Source organism: Engystomops pustulosus, chromosome 8 (genome assembly GCF_040894005.1).
Source record: "Engystomops pustulosus chromosome 8, aEngPut4.maternal, whole genome shotgun sequence".
NCBI classification, from domain to species: domain Eukaryota; kingdom Metazoa; phylum Chordata; class Amphibia; order Anura; family Leptodactylidae; genus Engystomops; species Engystomops pustulosus.
This window is the reverse complement of record NC_092418.1, coordinates 72,672,177-72,692,991: the sequence shown is the minus strand read 5'-3', so window position 1 is coordinate 72,692,991 and position 20,815 is coordinate 72,672,177. Positions and strand designations below refer to the sequence as shown.

Genomic DNA, 20,815 nt, shown 5'->3' with positions numbered 1-20,815 from the left:
AATCTGGAAATCTCGACGGAAGAGGCGGACAATCTGGAGCTGTAAAGAGAGGAATAGAATTCATGAAATACCATGTTTATGGCCCGGGGTTCTGTGATCAGGGTTCCACTACTGTTAAGGATAGAGGGAACGGAAGCACAAGGACGTTCAGCCCGCGATAAATACGCAAGCAGCTTCCCATTTTTATCTCCGAATTCAAAGATGGACGCTTCCCTGGCTAGCAGGCGCTTACTGGTGCGCTCCTTCACTACAGCTAGATGGTTCCTCTGCGCCTGAGCCCAAGTCTTTTTATTCCCCGGAGTAGGTTTCTCTAGATACTCCTTTTCTGCATTTACCAGTGCAGCGGTCAGCCTCTCCTCCTGCGCGTTTAGAGACTTTCTATGGCCAGCTACACCTGACATGAATGCTCCCCGCACCGAGGACTTGTACGAGTCCCAGACTAGGAGAGGATCAGGATGGGTTGAGTGTACATCCCAGAACTCGCTGTGCGCAGCCCTGACAGTACTCAGGACCGCTGGGGATTGGAGCCAGGCCGGGTGCAGGCGCCATACGCGGGAGTCGCTGGGGGGGCCTATAAGGAGACTAATGAGCAAGGCGGAGTGGTCTGATGCACTGCGTGGGCAATAGGATACCTGGTCAACGTGCGGCAACATATCAGGGGAGACAAAGGCCAGATCAATCCGAGAGAAGCTCCTGTGCACAGAGGAATAGAATGAATATTCTCTCTCTTGAGGGTGTTTACTACGCCAAACATCGGCGAGGTCTAGAGAAGTGAGCCACTCGTTCAGACGGACCGAGCCTGTGTCCAGACCACTTGTACGATCTAAGGAGGGATTAGGGACTGCATTGAAGTCACCAATGCAGAGTATCGGACTGGGAGGCATAGCAGCCAGCTTACTGGATATTAGGTGCAATACAGCTGGATCAAAGGGAGGGGGGACATAAATAGACGCTATAGTAAAGGTAAAGCCCCACAAGGCACAATGTACGATCACATAACGGCCAAAGTGATCCGGCGCTACCTGTATGACCTCTATGGGAAGCGCTTTGGATATGAGTATGGATACTCCCCTAGCGTAGACAGAGTAGGAGGAATGATACCCTCTAGCCACCCAGGCCCGCTTCAGGGAGAGGACCTTCTGACCCGTAAGGTGTGTCTCTTGGATACATACAATGTGAGGGGCTTGACGCTTAATGACATCTAACATCAGAGCCCTCTTGAATTTAGAATTAAGTCCCCTCACATTCCAGCTCATTACCTTAAGTGAAGACATCTTAGCGGAAGGGAAAGGGGTGTGGGGAAGGAGACGTGAGCAACCAAGCATTCATCCTTTCATACCACAAAGACATAGACAGACAGACAACAGTGAGCATAACAAATATAACAGAACTGAACTAACAATCCCAAGAATACAAACCCCCTGTCTAACACCCTAACAGCAGTAGTGTAGACCTATACCCAATAACAATCAAAGAGTAGAACAGTGGTCCCTAACTCAAGACAAACCTACACCATTTGTCCCGGGACCTTCAACCCTTAATGTATATATGATCAGGAGGTTATTAGGCAGCCATATTTAGAGAAAACCAAAGAGGAGATAGGGGATGGGGGAAGGGGGAGGGGAGGGGGAAGGGGGAGGGGAGAGGAGGAGGGGGGGGAATAGGGAAAGAATGAAGTGCCATATGTGGCGCACTGGTCGATATGACCAAACAGAGAACACAAATCAATCACAGGGTACATTTGTGAGGCACGTAATGTGTAAACAAATATTAGAAAACTGTAACAGTGATTTGGGACCCCTAGATAACTATTCAGGACTAAGTCCAGCATTGTCATAGCACATCAGATAAAAGGATATGTGAGTCCAGTCACTCAGGAGGTGCGGGCCTTCCAGCAGGAGCCCGAGGGGCTGCGTCAGCCCAGTGAAGTGCTTCGGTTGGGCAGGTGAAGAAACGAGTCTTCTGGCCGTCCACAATTCGGAGCTTGGAAGGGTACATCATGGAGTATTTATACCCCTTGTCACGGAGACGGGCACGGACCTCGGTGAATTGTGCTCGCTGTTTCCTGACGGATGCAGAGAAATCAGGGTAGAAGGACACTCTGCTGTTGGCATAGAGAATTTCTCCCTTGGTACGGACAGCCCTGAGGATAGAGTCCCTGTCCCTAAAGTGCAGCAGCCGGGCCAGGAAGGGTCTCGGATTGCCCCCTGGGGGGCCAGGGCGGGATGGCACGCGATGGGCCCTTTCCACTGTGAAGAACGGGGAGAAGGTATCTGCAGGAAGCATATTTTTGAGCCAATTTTCAAAAAAGGATACAGGGTCAGACCCTTCCACTTTTTCGGGGAGACCAACCACTCTGACGTTGTTCCGTCGCAGGCGGTTTTCGAGGTCATCAGCTCTGTCGATGGATGCAGACATTTGGCGCTGAAGCTCTCTGATCTGTGTCGGCATAGGCCTCTGGACATCCTCCACCTCAGATATTCTGCGTTCAGTTTCGGTGATTCGCTCTTTGGCTTTGTGGACATCATGTCGTAATAGAACAAAGTCCTGTCGCAGCTCATCCACCTTGGTGACCAGTTTGGATTGGCATCCGTTAATGGCCGCCAGCACCTCTGCAAATTTCCGATCCAACTCCGTGGCCGCGTCAGACGGATCAGCACCCTCTTCATAGCTTACAAGCTGTGGCGGGCTCTGGGAGCCTTCAAAGAGGGAGGGAGAGGAGTTTGGGGACCCCTGAGGAGAGCAAGGCTGTGTGCGGGAGAATCTCCCTAACTTTTTGGCAGCGTTTGACTGTATCTGCTCCAGAACGGCTTGTGATGTGGAGCATTCCTGCGCATCCAGGGGTTCCAGGGACTGGAATGGAGGATCCCCATGGACGGATTCATCATCCGAAGGAGGTGCAGACACCCCGGACGCTGCTTTGAGCATTTTAGCCGTCTTCCTCCGATTACCCATGGCGTCTGGGCAGGGGGGGGCCAGTGATAAACAATCAGGAAGCCTAGCGTCCAGTAGTTAGCAGAGATACAGTCCAAACCCACGTGGAGTATTGCAGCAGGACTGCAAGGGTTAATATAAAACAGAACCCAGGAACAGGGGATCTCTGGGAATATGGAGGACTCAGTGCTGGGCTGTATAGCTTGGGGTCCCCAGGGCAGAGGTGGGCAGCAGCAGGGGAATTACTTCCCTACCTGGTCCTGGATCAGTCCAGCAGTGACAGGGTTAACCCTGCGCGCCTAGGCCTCAGGCAGCGCAGGGGAGTCCACAGGATGGCGCCTCCAGCAGGATAAAGGGCTGGCTGGAGCGCTGTCACAGTGCCCTCGGCGGTGGGAGCGATGTCCAGGCGGCAAGGTGCAGGAAAATGTCCCCGGCGATCGGTTTACCGCTGCACCGGGCGGCTAGGAGCGGGCCGCCGCGCGGGTCACGTGGTCGGCCGCGGGGGAGCACGGAGGAGCGGCGCGGTGTCCGTAGCCGCCTCCAAAACGGCACCGGAGGACAGTGGCAGGTGTGTGGGGCACCCCGGGGCGGAGGGGAACGGGCACAAGTGAGGGATGGCTGCCTTAGGAGGGAGATGGGGTGTCGGGTCCCGGGAGCTCCGCGGCGCACGTCCTTCTCAGTCCGGCATCAGGCCACGCCCCCTTGCTTTGTTTTAAATGTGTTATTGTAACCAGATACTAGGACACACAATTGCATCCCTCATAGCTCATCCATGTATTTTATCTCAGGAAGAAGCTTCTTGATGGGTTTTCTTCCTGTCCTTCCACCACCTGATCCTTTGACCTCTTTCTTTTCTACCTTCTAATGCCACTTCCTACAGCCATGTCCCTACACTGACCCACATTCTTAATCTATCTCTGTCAGTTGTTATCTTTCCTGCTCCTTGCATATCCTTCTCCTGTTTGCAGCTATAAAAATGTGCAAAACAAGAGAATGTTATATAAAAATAATTACCGTATATAAAAATCCTGATATATCTCATTTGTTTGTTTGTATGTTTGCTAATAATAGACGTGTCCTATTAAGAAGTTCCAGTGTAACTATGCTCCTCAGAACTTCTTTTATTGTAACTCTATACGCCGCTGTTATAGCAAAATAGAGTTACACAAATTATGGTAATCAGTTTGGGACATCACCAGAGCGCCTCAGAGCAACTGGTCTTATGCATGTCCTGGTCTGTCAGGACTGTGGACGGACAGGACCAGGCAGGGAAGTGAATCATTTATAAGACGAGTCGCTCTGAGGTGCTCCAGTGATGTAGCCAGATATTGACACAATATACGCATATACAGTTATATTAAAAAAAAGTCCTGAGGAGCATAGTTCCTCAGGAAATTCTTAGAAAAACACATCTACCTTTAGTAAACTCATGGTAGATGTCCTGTAAAATGGTTATACAGAGCCTGATTAGGTTACTTGCTTTAACCTTAAGAAGTATGTTCAATTTGTGTCTGAACATTATGGCACTGTCCCATTTATCTGAAATAAATTTCCATAAACAACCCCACTGATGCAATATGAGAATTTTTATCTTGGATTTGGGTAGGTCTGAACTACAACTATGCAAATTACAGAGGCCCAAAATGCTTACTGCATGGCTTTCCTGGGTTAATATTGCTACTGTTTAGCGGGTCTTGGCCTTTGGCAATCCTCGGATACCCCAATACCTTCTGAGGCTAATCTGGCTGTCCATCTCAAATCCCCTTCATTATGGCACATATTGAACTCCCCCTCCTGGTCAGACCCAAGACTGAAGAGTGCATAAAATGTTCAGGTTAGTCTAGAGGCAGACTAAGCAGATCATGGTTTATACTGACATTCCTTTAGAAACCCCTCTTTGGAACAACTTAGGCCTTACACATATTACTGAGGAGGCTGACCCTAATTTTTGGGAGACTTATGGGGTCCACACTATTCTGCACATTTGTGATGACACCTCACTTTCTTCTTTTGACCAATGAGTGACTGAATACCGACTGCCATGACAGAGTTTCTTTAGAACCCACCACATATTGTTTGAAAAATGTGTTCATCCAGCTGCAGATGGAAACACTGCTTAACCTCAAACATCTCTTGTGGCCGGCAGGATCTCTAGTGATGAGACGCTCTGTCAGTCCTCAAAGCTTTGTGCTTTACTTCTGGCATTCCAGTACATTCATTTCTATTGATTATTAGCCAAGCAGACAACCATTAGAAGCTTGTGTGTTCTTAACCTTCTTTCTCACATATTATAAATGAGCAGAATTGTTTAGATGTTGTACAGATGCCAGTGGTCCAGCAGTGTAATATTATCCATTTAAGAAACAATAGTCCTATGAAGATGACACAGGAACATGAATTCCTGTCTCATTTGTAGCATGTGGTAACCCTAAATAAACATGTATACAAAGTCTCCTCTTGCTTTGATCCAAGGTGGGCAAACATTTTGTGGTGCTTCTTTCTTTGATATGCTGTTATTGAATGGTTTACTTCTATATGGATTCTATGCTTAAATGGCTTGCTTCACATTCAGGTGTGCAATCTACTTGTTTCCATTGTTTTCTTTCCGTTACAGTAAAAATGTTTAATAACATTTTCTGACTAAGTTTGCATGTAATTCTTTCTTTGGAAAAAACCCAATAACATTTTCTGCTTTTAGAACCTGCTAGTGGTAAATCAAAGAATGAGGAAGTCTTTAATGAAGAGCAAGTAGAGCCCCTGCCTACCATTGACGTACCCACAGCTGTGGCAGAGAGCAGATTCAAAACCCTTCAGATGGATATTGAATGGAACTTGGATGCTCACCCAGGTAGCCCATTCCTACATTTCATAAATGCATGGAAACTATGAGTAGAATGGACAGGTACACAAGAAAATATTTTGAAGATTCTGAGATTAGTTATGTTCATTTAGGGAATATGCTCAAGGTTTTTTTGGGTTGTTTATGACCTATCAACCAACACCACCAACTAACAGGATTTTCAGCAGCCTTTAGATATATATACTTAAGTGAATAGGGACTAAGCTGTCCCGACAATTACCTGTCGCAACTAGTCCTGGAGCCAACAAGAGGGGGGGCACTGCTGGACCTTATCCTTACCAACAGACCTGATAGGGTATCAAAACTACAGGTTGGGGGGAACCTGGGGAATAGTGATCATAATATTATTGATTTTGTATTACTAAGAGCGTTAGTGAAGGGGCAACCAACACTCTAAACTTCAGGAGGGCAAATTTTCAGCAACTAAGGGAAGACCTTAAAGGCATAGACTGGGATAATGTTCTCAAAGACAAAAGTACCCCCCAAAAATGGGACTTTTTCTTATATATTCTGAAAAAGTCCTGTGAGAAATACATACCTTATGGGAAAAAGCATAAAAGGAACAAGAAAAACCCTATGTGGCTAACTAGTCTTGTAAGGAAAGCAATAAGCGAGAAAGATAAAGCGTTTAACGTGCTAAAACGTGAAGGTAGCGATGAGGCATTACAGGATTATAGAGAGAAAAATAAATCCTGTAAAAAGCAGATAAAGGCCGCAAAAATAGAGACTGAGAGAAATATTGCCAGGGAGAGCAAAAATAATCCCAAATTATTTTTCAAGTATATAAATGATAAGAAACTAAAAACAGAGAGTGTGGGTCCCCTTAGAAATAACATGGGGGTCATGGTGGAAGGAGATGAGGAAAGGGCCAATCTACTGAATGTCGCCTTCTCAACTGTCTTTATCCAGGAAAATCCCCTGGTGGAAGACACAATGAGGAATAATGTTAATTCTTTTTATAATGTCAACAGTTTAACCCAGGAAGAGGTACGGTGCCGCCTCGCAACCACTAAGATAGATAAATCACCTGGGCCAGATGGCATACACCCCCGGGTTCTGCATGAATTATGTACGGTGATAGACAAACCGTTATTTTTAATATTTGAAGATTCACTGAGGACTGGTTATGTTCCACAGGAATGGCGCATAGCAAATGTGGTACCAATATACAAAAAAGGATCAAATTGCGATCCTGGAAACTACAGACCCGTGAGTCTAACTGCTGTGGTGGGGAAAATATTTGAGGGGTTTATTAGAGATGCTATCCTGGAGTATCTCACTGTGCACAACCTTATAACCCAGCGTCAGCATGGGTTTATGAGAGATCGGTCCTGTCAGACTAATCTGATTGGATAGGGGATAACTTGTAAGTGACTGGAGAACCCCTTCAAACCCTTCCTACATCATGGGGAGTCATCTCAATACACGAAAGGTGTCAGAAATCAGGGGACCTGATAAAGTAGCTAAAAGAAATAAACAAAATAAAAACAAATGTAAGAATTGAATTAATAAAAATTATTAACAAGCAGATAAAACAAAGGGTCCAGACATACAGTCATTGATAAATATTTGTTGTAATATGTTCATTGACTGTTATTGTGAAACTGAGAAAATATTCCAACAAATCAGTTTGGGAATTTCTTGGCTTGCTTTCCACCTGTACCCAAACACTTTAGCTGAATGCTTGTCTAGTCAACCGCTTATAACTACGGCATTTATGTACGCAACAGAATCAGCTGAGCATGCATGTTTTTTAATGGGTAGAGAGGAGTACATCAATTTTAGACACAGCAGCTTTTCTGCTGTCGGAATGAAGAATTGGGCATAGTAAAGTTCCTCATGTCTGATTCTGACATCACCTGACATGGAAAGTAGAAGGATCCAATACACATTAAATAGTTGGCTGGTCCCACCAGAATCATAATCAATGCGTGTAGAAAGGAGCATGGATATGGTTTCCATAACTGAGTAGACTGACATTGGCAAAAGATATCATTAGCTGAAGGAAGAATACTGACATTACAGTAATAAAACTGGGTAATAAGATCCCTTATTGCACAAATGCAAGTAAACAAAGAAGCCTGAAAACTTAGAACACCATGGCACCTAGAAACTGTCTCACAAATTAGCAGAAAACATTTAAAGAAGTGCACAACATCAAATAAAACTGTAGTCAGATATGTTGCTAGAAAACTTGCAAGAAAAAAAACTTGATGGTCAACTGTAAATTGTGGTATTGCATTGACTTATAAATCATAGGGAACTTTGGGGGAGATTCATCATGCTTATTAAGAAGGCACATGCATCTCCGCGTCCCTGACAGTTTTCTGGCGTAGAGACGCCAGAAAACGTTTTGTTTCCTGATACATCCCACTTTGGGTGTATTGGGACGAAGTCTTAATGAATTCCCCCGTTTGTCATCATGGAACCATAGCGGTATACTGGCCATACACATTAGATAAGTAACTGCAGTCTTTGGCTGAACAAGGGTGATGTAGGGTAATCTGATGTGTTTTTATTTCGGCTTGAGAAGAATGCCACCAAAAAAATTAGCATGATAAACCAGGGAAACTTACTCATAAATTCAGGCACTCTGCTGTAATGTTATTACATTTATTATCATGGCCTCCTTCTTTCTAAAATCAACTGTCTAAACTATGCTAATGAGCCTGAAGGGCATGTTATCAGATCCCCTCAGTGTTTCAGCTTCACAGACTGCTAGAATGTCTCCACCTCCCTCTCAGCATTTCTCCCCTCCCTCTGCCTGATGTAATCTCACTGTAGCAGAGGAAGTTATAGCCCTCATTTCCATTAGAATAATTTTAAAAGTTGATTTTAGAAGGAAGGAGGCTACGGATAACAAATATAGGAAGATTACCACAGGCAGAGGGAGGCTCCTGGTTTATCATGCTAGATTTTAATGATAGATTTTCTTTAAACTTTAGTTTTTAAATTTAGGTTTAGTTTTTAACACAAGCATCTACTGCCTTTTTTTACACTTAGACACTAGTCCCATTTACAGTTCCTTATAGATACCCACTGCCCATAAATACACGTCTGGTTCATGATCTTCTTTGTATTCTGCCCTTTCCCAATACATTTAATATAATTCATACATTACACATTTTGCTTTTTTCCTTTCTCCCCAAAATCTTCCACTGAAATATGTTCCTAGGATTGAATATAAAGCGGTGTATGAGTCATATATACACACATACTTCACTGGTAATTCCAGTACAGGACTTGGCTCTGGATCAGGAAACAAAACGTGACTAAACTAAACTAATTTAAAACCTTTGTTTTATAAAGAATTTGGCAGCGACAATTCATCCCTTTAGGACTCTTGTATTGGAGTGGTTTCAGAGAGAGCTGCACTGTAGACCCATGAAATGAACAGATGATTTCAGTATAAAAAGTTGGTGATTGATTTTCCTCCTGAGCTTGTATCATCCATCCATGATCAGTTAGAAAGTATTATGTTAAATTATGGGGATCAGTTGCATTTCAGTCCTGGGAAGATTTGTGGATTAAAGGGCTTTATTTTAGATGATGGATATTTTTTATGATTTTTTACACATCAGGGAATATTAATTGTAAGAATAACATCAAAATCACAAAAAGGATGTTGCAAGCTATTGAAACTAGCAAAAATGTAGTAGGGACTTTCACACTTTGGCTTTATCCATGCAAGTTCAGAAAGGGAACTTTGCATGCAAATTACAGCACTGCCAACAAATCACATGACCACAAACATGACATTTTTTATATAAAAAGTGCAATGTATGTAAAAATATGGAGCTTACCTATAAACAGATCCAAATATTGATGAAAAAGTTTCAAACGTCTTACAGTAGCTCATGCTTCTCTACCACACATGTATATTACTGAAGGAGTCAGACAAAGAAAGGTATCTGAAGTATAGTCAGGGCCCAGCAGTGGCTGAAGACAATTAAAATTATATGAAAAAGGGATGTGCTCCTGCACAGAGCCCTGAAACTTGACTCATTTTTGGAGAAACATATTACTGAACAGTCAGACTTTATGCAGTATTTGTTTGAAGACCACGAGCATTGAGAAACATAGGTCTGCAAAGGAGCTGTAGACTCTCAGCAAGCTTAAGCTGACGAAAAAACAATCCATAATGACAACTGTAATGATAACTTATCTCAGTCCTTTTGGCAGGCATGCAGTAATGGTCCATCCAACAGGTAGAGCCGACTGTGAACAAGCGTGTGAACAAGCTGGAAGCCTTGAACTCTTCAGTTTTTCTTCCATCATTCCCTTATGGTGGTTGTTTTCTATCTGTTTTGCGGCATTATTTAGACAAAAAATGGAGTTTACCACCTGCTTTGGGCTGCATTCCCAAACAACCTGACTCTGAGGAGGACCAGGACCTGACACCATGCTTGGGATGGGCCTCTATTAGAAGGTCTTGGACCCTCTAAAGACACGACTAGTTGGTCCTATCTCCTGTATGCCATATTTCCGTCTCCTGCCACTGGAGCAGGGATTACCCAGAACGCAACACAAAAGTACTGAGATGAGTCATCATTACAGTTGTCATTATGGACTGCTTTGCCGGTGGCTTATGCATGCGGAGAGAAAAAATGTTTTATTGCCTCAAAAAGGCATCTGCTGTTCACTATTGTTACAAGAGATATTGGGGTGTAGAAGTAAGCTTCAATGGTGCTTTTAGTCCATTCGTCAGAAAAAAACCCTGATTACGAAAACTGCCAAATTCTATATTGTTGTATATTGATAAATCTGGCTCATCTTTACATTGTATAATCTTATACTGACCATATAGAGGCAGTCCCCAACTTATTTTGTTCCGGCTTGTGAAAGACCGCTAGCTAGGAATGGCGATTCCGTTCATGCGGCTTCTCTTACTTCTTTTTATTCATGCACAGCAGTTTATGTTTCTTCCAGTAGTTGCTGCTGGAGGTTGTTGATTGTTCATGCAAAGATGTAGGGAAGAGAAGAGCAAAGGAATCATTTGAATAGATGTGTGAGGTGCTGGAACCAACATTATTATTATTATTCAACTACTGTTAATGGTAGTATTTTATCTAACTAAGAGCTGCACTAGAGTTTACGAAGAGTTATGCAATGTAACATTGTACCAATCTCGTCATATATCAATACATTAACCTTTTTTTTTAAAAAAAATGAAGAATATATTCATACAATTAATTTTAATTAATAATAATCTTTATGTTTCTCTAATAATAAAAATCTCTAATTTATATAGCGCCATCGTATTCCGTAGCGCTTTACAAATCATAGTGAACATATGCAAAGAATATACTAGTCATAAAAAGTATAAATGTATAAAATAAATGATACATTTTAAATTAACACTACCAGGACTACCTTTACAATACATATAATAGCTGCTCACAAGTGTGTGTTTGAGAATATGAATACTATTCAGTACAATTTCCTTGGTTACCCACAATGTCTAGTAATTGAATTTACAATATACAAAATATGCCACCTCCGACTTATATAAGAATTTGACTTAAGAACAAACCTAAAGAACCAATCTTTTATATAACCCAGGGGCTGCCTCTACATGTGTATCTGCTAAACCTGGAGATTTTGATGGGATCCCAACTATCCCCATTAAATTCACTACCCCCCAATTAATGGACCCCAATTTACAACTGCTTTATTTTTCCTTTGTTCTCATCTAGATAACCTCTTAAAGTGGCATCTGCCCTCTTCTATTCGGCACACATACACCTCCCAGGCAAACCAAGAGGGTATGTGTATGGGTGGCTGTTCAGTAAACTTCTATATTAAGAGTATGCCCAACTTTTGTTTATACCACCTATTATCCTTTTCTCAACAAAACTTTGGCATCAGTGTGACACACGTAACACATGTTCAATCACATAACAAAAAAAGAGTCTCATAAAATTCATAAATGCATTCTAACACATGTTAGTCATGTCAGTCATCAGCCACATATTGCACCAGCAAATCTTGCCATGGCAATTTAATTTATTTATAAGAAAGTTGCCTTAAATATATTAAAACATAAAAGAAAAAGTTTATAATAGAACATGAGATTCCAATTTCTAAAAAATGATGCTTTAAAATTAGTGTTGAATTTGATACAGAATAGATTTTGCTTAGTGACTAATTTTCTATATATTTTTTTAGATATTATTTAAAAATAAATTGTAAGTCATTAAGGATTAAGGCTCTTCTTATGTTTTGCCTATGGTTGCTACTCCAGAGCTAGGTTTAGACTGTTAGGTTTTTTCATGCAATTTCTAAATATAAAGCCAGAAAGGAGCTTAAAAATATATTATAAATGCCATGTATGATGTGAGCCACTCCTGCTTTTGGCTGCAAAAACTACATTAAAACCTGAAGGTGTGACCATCTAAAACTTTCCAGCTCAAAAAAATTCAGAAAAAAATACTATATAAAATTACTATTTAATGACATTATATTTTCCCATCAATTTAAAAATTTATACTTTGGCAAAAGTTTCTTCAAAGAAGCCACAAATTATTTCACTACTTATCTAATTAGTTCTCTATGCTTAGGTGCGAGAACTTTGGGCAATGTACAGCACATTCTATGCTCATTAAGACAAGCTTAAATATTCATCACCATCGAAATGCTTCAGCTCGCTCAATAATTTGCAGTTTTCATCCTCACCTATGAGCAGCCCCTTTTCGTCAGTTCTTACATGAAGCCTTTCTTAATTTATTACATGGCCTCAAAAGTCATTTTACCACTGCTATTTTACCAACCTTGACTAGTGAAATCCCAGACTGTTGGCTTAATATCTTATCATTATACAGTGATCCATCCCATAATGAAAATGCTATAATTGCAATTACTAGTAGACTGGAAGACATACATTTTTAAATAACTGCATAGAAAAGCAGCCCAGCCCGTAAAGTTGACCCCATTACTTCTCTATGTTCTTGTGGAGATCAGTGTGGTCTCCTTTTGTGCTAGTTGTATTATACATCTTCCTTATTTTCCAAGCTTAGGAGACCAGTTAGTTTATTTTGTGGCCTATGTGTGTGAGACATTTCTGTAAGATATATGTATTTTATAAAATGATGCTGGGGGACCACTGTTCTTTATCCTCCATGAAAAAGACCATACTAGCCTCCAGATTAGGTCAGCTCCCCAGGAAAAACTAGGCTTAGCCAATGATCCTACATTTACTGGATGTCTTATGGTTATGTCAGAAATGTCTATAATGACAATTAGAATTTCCAAATAAATGTGTCAAATCAATGTGCTAAATTGTCTACAGCCAACTGTCTCATTTTGTCATTATTTCATTATACAAGATGGGGATCTAGCCCCAGAAGCGCCTTCACTAGGTTTACTACCCCCAATAAATGGCAAGAAGGGACCTGGAAACCAAAGCAGCATGGCGAATTTAAAGGCACCCAATGCCAGCAATAATGCCAGTTCAATAAACTCAAAAGGTCTGCCCACCGGTATCATTAGAGGATCGCTCCCTGAAGAACTCAAAGGTAAGTTAACATGGTGATGGTCAGGGTTCTGCAGAATCTTATAAAACGAAATGCATTGTACATTTTATATTGTGTAATAACTTGCCTTATGTGAGCTACCTATGACACACTGGGGATATTTATCAGGTCTTGCATGCCGGTTTTCTGATGTACAAGCCCTGAAATTGTGATTTGTTTCTTACTTTATGCCCCCTCCATGGCAAATGTGGAGGTGTCAAAAAGGAGTGTGAAGTGTGGAGGAATGTAAAGGTGGGCATGTCCAATGGTGGAGTAAACCAGCATCGCGCACTCCTACCCTAGTGCCTCCGCAAATAACCATAGCCTGGCAAACAAAAGTACGATTTAAGTCAGACAGGGCCTGGTTTAGAATTGCCGAAGGGGTGCGGAGCCTACTCATATATCAGGTACGCAAGAGGGGTGCGGAGAACTTATAGCATATCATTATCATCATATGATAAATAACTGCCACTTTCATTGATAACATAACTTTATGTTACATTATATGGATTATCAAATTGTCTTTGTAATTTTCAGAAATCTTGAAAAAAATGATAAAATATATATTTAATATAGCATGATAATATATTAACTGCCATGGATAGATCACTATTTTGGTATTAAATTGCAACTGCTTTGTAACCTGTTTAGCAGGTTTAACAACCTAATAAATAGTGGGTATCCATTTGGATATCAAGAAATGCAGGAACAAAGAGCTCACAGTAAAATATTCCTTGTCTTGCATGTTGATAGCAGGAAAGTAGCAGCCACTATCATGGAAAATCACAGTGATGTCATTACCAGAATGTGAAAATGAGAACCCTTGTTCTAATAAGACCCAGACAACTCCCTGGTTTAGGATCTGCTCTACGCATTGTGTTATTACTTGCATATCAGTAGACTATGATGTCATCCTTGGCTGGCATGTGGTGCATGCGAGGCATGGGATCCCATGACTCCCTAGCTTGACAATTAGAGGGTGTATTTCACTCCATCATAGGCCCCCGTGTCCTTATGTACGTACGTATTTCCTCTGGCCATTTTCACACAAAGTTTTTGGTTTGGCCTTAAATAGCATGTTAAATACCTGCAGTTCAAAGCATTGACAAGCCGTATTTTACCTGCATTTTTAGTATTTGTATCGGGTTTTTTTTCTACTTGCATTTTTCCTAAGTGAATTCAGCATCCATCCATGCACAGCCAGGTGCTCCATTCATTCGGAGGTACACAGGGAACACATTTAAGATTTCTGTTTTCAAGGATTGATAACTAGAAGGCTGAAAACATGTATACACTTATGACTTCTCACACATGCCAGTGTATTGTGAACAGTGGTGTAACTAGGAGAGACAGGGCCCTATTGCAGACTTCCAAATAGGACCCTATTCATTCAATTTGTCTTCCCATAAGCATTGGGTCAAAACTGAGAATTTTTTCCAACAAAAACAAACACAGCACATTGAATATTTAGCACATTTTCTTTTAGTATAAATATAATGGGAATCACCTAGAAACTAAGAATTACCACAGAAATTGAGATGAGCAAATCTATTTGTTGGTTGGTAGATTTGGCATGAATTCACCACCAAAGTGAATCCAAAATGTTTATGCTTAATATGTCAGTGATGCTGGGCCCCAGCTGCAAAATATCCACTAGACTGTCAGACTATGATGTGTTATTAATATTACTCTATGGTCCCACCATATGTGGTCCTGGTTCTACCTTATGTTCATGCCATGGATTCCATAGCAAAAATATATATTGGAATTTTCTAACTTGTAATTACACTGTGGGAACATAATTGTAGGAAATCTACCATAAAAATCAAGCACGGATAAACCAGGGCCACTTACCCATACAGTAGGTCCAGACTGTGGTAATCTTCTTATATTTCTTTTCCATGGCTACTTTCCTCCTAAAATAAACTTTTAAATTATGCTAATGAGCTCTGGTGGGTGTTTCCAGAGCCCCTCAGTGCTGCAGGGTCCAAGGCTATTACATTGACTATAACATAGTGATGGGTTATTAGCGACCAAGTCGGCACAAAGAACCGTCTCTTTCCAGTGAATGGTGGCAGCCAGCTCCTACCTGAGAGGTGAACTGTTTAGCTATATGCTTCTGATTACACTAAAGAGGGGCAGGCCAGGAAGGAGGACAGGACATTTGACATTTATTGGAGTCTCTCCTCTATTTCTAATAAAATCATCCTATACTAATCGGCTCCTGGCAGTGAGGCAGTGGCTCAGTTTACCCTGCCCCTTAGGCTGACTTTACCCCTGAATGGAGACTCCCTATATTATATTTAATAAGGGCCAGAAAAGCCAGCTCTTTTCAGTGAGCAGAGCCGGATGATCCAACTCACTGAAAAGAGCTGGCTTCCCTTTTTTAGTCTCCCCCTCTCTCTCCCTCCTTCCTCTGCCTGTGCAATCTACCAGCAGCAGGAAGTGCAGGGGAAGGGAGAGCTGCTCTGATTGTTGTAATAACCAGTGAAAAGACATAATTGGGGGAAAACACCTCCCAGAACCCCTCCAACTCATTACCATAATTGTGAAAGTTGATGTTAGAGGGAATGAGGCCACAGATAACAAATATAAGCAGATTACCACAGTCATGGTGCCTGGATCTATGAGTAAGTGTCACTGGTTTATCATGACTATTTTGATGGTAGATTTTCTTTAAAGCTTCTTTCCTAGATTACCCCATAATTGTCTGGGATATGGTAGACTACTGATCCATTCTATTATAATAATATGGCCAATCTATCCTTAGCTGGTTTTATTGAGTGTGAGTTTTAATTGATTTAATAAAGGTTACATTTTAGCTTTGCGTATGTCCCCCTTACCACCTCCCTATTTACACTCAAAGATAACAAAATGTACTATTTTATGTATGTGTATAACATTATAATTTTTTTGTTTATTCATTCTATTGTACCTGCTGGTTATAACGGATTAATCTGTACCTCTGTTTCCTCTGTTTCCAGAGTGCTGTAAAGGCAGTTCTGTGGGAAGCCTTATAATGGGCCCGGATGGGGAGATAGTGTGCCTCTCTCTAATGGGAGCAACGCGGGATGCAGACATTCCCATTCGTTTTGATTTCATTGTTGAGGAAGAAGGAGAAGGTAACATTGGTATTAAAACATTTAAACATTGGTATTAAAACATTATAAACATTTATATTAAAGAATATAAATTGATTTGACCTGATGTTCAGGGCCAGATTAGCCATTATGGGGCTATTATACCCCCCTAATCCACAACTCTGCTCCAAATGAAATATAAAGGAATCTATTGCTCTCTGTTCTGCAATAGTGTTACACTTTATCAGGGTTCCAAGGACACAGATACAGTTTATAGAATGAGTTTAGGGAATGTGAGTAGGTTCTCACTTCTCCCTCTTGTGAGTAGGCTCCCACTTCTCCCTCTTCTGCATATGAGATTTTTTATTTTTTTTAATTGGGCCAAGAGAACTTGCATCCCATCACTATATGGGATCCCCATGCACTTGCAAGGCATGCTTTATAGTGTCCCTGGTCATGTCTAGGAATATGTTTTTCCTGCAGTGGTAGGCCCTGCAATCACTTATCCCTATTAAAATAAAGATCCATCCATGGATGCATTGGATCTGCCAGAATAAGATCTGCTCCTAGAGAGACATTCTGTAGTCAAGCACGTAAAGGGGTCAGAGATCTAGCCATCTATTTCTAACATAAGTAATGTACATTTGTATAAAAAAGACAACCCTCTTGTCTTGTTAGAGACTAAAAGATCTATTAAATATTTGTACTTTGCGACCTTGGTTCTTAATCTGTTGTTGTCCTCCATGAAAAAGATGGGCTAATAGAAAGGAGGCTGATTTTTGGGGGGTGCTGACAAGTGCAGATGTATAAACATGTGTGTTCCATTTATAGAACTACTCTGGTGGGCTGTGACAGGCTGTCCTGGAGCTGTAGTACTCCAAGCAGATTAACCCTTTGTTGCATATTAGAGATTGTATTGCAATCACTGCTTAAGATGTATTTGTTGCAGCCTATAAAACTTTGTGTATGACAGCAACTATTCTGTGCACACTGGGAAAGTTCTCAACCACAGGGCATAAATAACCTTAATATACAGCATTATGTTCTGTAGGGATAAAGGACTATACAGGCAGCCAACTAGAAACTGAAATATTATTACATTACTGATTTATGGCCAGTGAAAAGAGGGCTGGAAAGTGAAGTTCATTAGACATTGATGGGTCGCAGTAGGTTCTTATTAGTGATTTCTGAGCCACGGGGGAGAGAAAAGTTCAAAACTCCCCTTATGTTTTCAGTGGTGAAACTGGTTGGAGAAGCGGCCCCTCCTTCCCCTTGAAGCTTTCACGTAACCGTCAGCCCCTGGTTTTGCCCCTTCCACCCATCGGCTCCAGACTAAATCAATAGTCCACACTTGCAGGCTTGACTCCATCACACTGTGATTGTCAGGAAGAAAAACAAACCTCGCTGACAAAGGTCCCAGCAGAGAGCAAAGAATACAAGACTGGGTGAATGTCAGACAGATGTCCAGAAAAGGGAAAAAAAAACTGAAAAGCAAAAATATCCAAGGTGTTTGTTATTATTATAGGATTTTCCTTTTTTATGCAGGTTTTTTTACTTTATGTGTATGTTTGACTTTTTTTCCCCTCTGCTTTATGACATTATTTACAAGAGGATGCTAATTGGGGGATCTGCTTTAGACTTATATTTTATGGACTCACCACTTAACACTACTTTACTTGTAAACACAACTGTAATTACTACGTAGTTAATTAAGCCAAAGCCACCAATGTACGGTACATAATGTTTACTATCATAATTTCCAGTTTCTTTTAGTCCCCATCTTTGTATTGACATAGCAGTAGGTCCCAGATTATTTGCTGTTCGTACAAAATTAGATGACATTTTTAGAGGAGTACCGTCATATGAAGCATATTTACACTCCTTGTTAGAGGGGTTCCCCAACTCATTTTTAACAATGCAAACAGCATGTGACTGTTCTCAGCAGTGACATTCTGCATGTGCCTAAAGTCGCTGCTGAGGCCTGTGACTGGCTGCAGGGGTCATAAGGCAATAACAGAATAATAGAACATCACTGATGACATCCACTGGTGCTCTGTAAACAGTGGCCACTGGTAATGGAGAAATGAGTAAGGTGGGTAAACTTTTTATTTTAATTCCAACAGGTACAGAGCATTATTTTAAAATTTAAGGGGTTCTGCCATTTGGACATACACATTTAATAATCCATCATATATATATATTTATGGTAAATTATCTTCACACAGGTAATTTTCTTTATATCATGCAATTCAAGAAATATATATTTTTATATATAAATTATTATTAATTAGCACCAAAAAGCATGACAAAACTGTGGGTGCAGAACCCCAAAATACTGGTCTTGACACACCAGACAATAATAATCCCAAAAGAAAAGAGAGTGCACTCCAAATTGAATGTGAACCAACAGATGAGTGCTTTATTATCCCTATATATATATATATATATATATATATATTTCTTGAATTGCATGATATAAAGAAAATTACCTGTGTGAAGATAATTTACCATAAATGTCTACACAGGTCCGGCTCCAGGTTTTAGTGGGCCCCTGAGGGATAGAGCCTCAGTAAGCCCCTTCATGGGCCGCCCTCCAGTAGCCACACTGCTGCCCCTCCCCCTGTAGACACACTGGGGCACATTTACTTACCCGGTCCAGTCGCGATCCAGCGGCGGGTTCTCCGACACTGATTCGGGTTCTGCCGGGATTCACTAAGGTCCGTGCGCCGATATTCACCAGGTGTCGCTGCTGCGCCGAGGTCCGCCGGAGTTCACCTGCTTTTTTCTGGTGTATGTGAGTGCTTGATCTTGCGACACAAATGGCTTTTTAAATTCTGCGGGTTTTCCGAATCCTTCAGGTTGTCCGGTGGCCACGCCCCCCGATTTCTGTCACGCGAAAGTCGGCGCGATTGCGCCAAAAAGCAATCGCGTGCGCCACAATCCCGTGAAATACAGCGCAAAGCGGAAATATTCGGGAAAAACCCGACGGATTTGCGGCTGCGGACCCTTAGTAAATGTGCCCCACTGTGTCCCCCCTCCAGCTACACTGTCCCCCCTCCCTCTGTACACACACTGTATCCCCCCCACTCCAGCTAAACTGTCATCCCTTCCCCTGTACACACACTGTATCCCCCCCACTCCAGCTACACTGCGCCCCCACTCCAGCTACACTGCCCTCCCACCCCCTGTACACACACTTTATCCCCCCTTCCAGCTATACTGCCCCCTCCAGCTACACTGCCCCCTTCCCCTGCAGCTACACTGCCCCCTCCCCTCCAGCTACACTGCCCCCTCCTCCTTCAGCTACACTGCCCCCTCCCCTTCCAGCTACCCCCCCCCCTGTACACACACTGTATCCACCCCCTCCAGCTACACTGACCGTCCCTCCGGGAAAGAACAAAAACTCACCATTTCTCGTTCCCCGAAGCTGCGCAGGAACAGCCGCCATCAATCTTTGGCATGCGCACGCTGTATGCGCCGGCTCAGAAGATCAGAAGAAAAATACACATGTTATGACACAACAAAAAATTTCTATAGCCAACTGTATTGCTGACCAAAAGAATCGCCAGGCTTCATAAATATGGGGATTATTTATTAGTGTTTCTATGGCATTTTCTGTTGTAGAAGCACTGAAATAATCACAATTTCTTGCACTCTGCCACATGGCGGTGCACCCCCCCCCCCCATTCATGCCCCATGCATATATACTTTTTACTCAAAATTACACCAGGTTCTACCTTTCATAGTTTTGACTAGGGGTGCTGCCGCCCGAAAGGATACCTAGGCTTCTTAATGTAACTGCTGCAAAATGGGGGGGAGGGAGTGCAATCATGTGCCACCACATGGTATTTATTGGAAATGTTTGGTATGTATTAAACACTTCAAGAATGAGGTTGTCTTCTTTTGGAACATCCCAGAATATTGCGTTACTGAGGCAAAATTAGGTGTAATGAAGCATAAATGTAAATCTCTTCTAGAACAACTGCAGAAGAAAAGAGAAATTACACACAAATACATAAGTAAGAGGTGATAGGAGCAGATTTCCTCGCTAATGGCTCCTAGACCAAATAAACTTGCCCACAGAACATCTTGCAGGGTTCCTTAAGGGAAAACTACCATTTGATTTCATGCATTATGAACCAAACATACCTTGAGAATGCTGTAGCTACACTAATGCAGAAGCATATCTTGTTTAACATACAAGACCTTGGGAAAGCTGAATTGCTGGATCACTCATACACAGCACCTGGGGGGGGGGGTGCAGCGATTGATTACTTCTGCCTGTCAGGCACAACACAGTGATTACATCATTTTCTCGAGCAGTGCATACTATTCCAATCTGGGCATTCACATTTAATTTAATTCATTTTCCATATGTAAACCTTTCTTCAATTGGATCTTATTTAAAAAAAAATGTTCCTGTGTGAAGA

At 41.9% G+C, this 20,815-nt stretch overlaps 1 protein-coding gene across 4 annotated transcripts in view; it reads left to right on the top strand.

Annotated features, from left to right (window-relative positions):
• The window catches only part of KIAA2012 (KIAA2012 ortholog), an 85,006-nt gene that overhangs the window by 30,464 nt on the left and 33,727 nt on the right, over window positions 1–20,815 (top strand). For all 4 annotated transcript variants that reach the window (XM_072121209.1, XM_072121208.1, XM_072121207.1 and 1 more), the window contains exons 9-11: window positions 5,633–5,782; window positions 13,120–13,308; window positions 16,290–16,427. In XM_072121209.1, coding sequence (XP_071977310.1) covers window positions 5,633–5,782; window positions 13,120–13,308; window positions 16,290–16,427 — 477 coding nt within the window. The remainder of the gene's footprint in view (window positions 1–5,632; window positions 5,783–13,119; window positions 13,309–16,289; window positions 16,428–20,815) is intronic.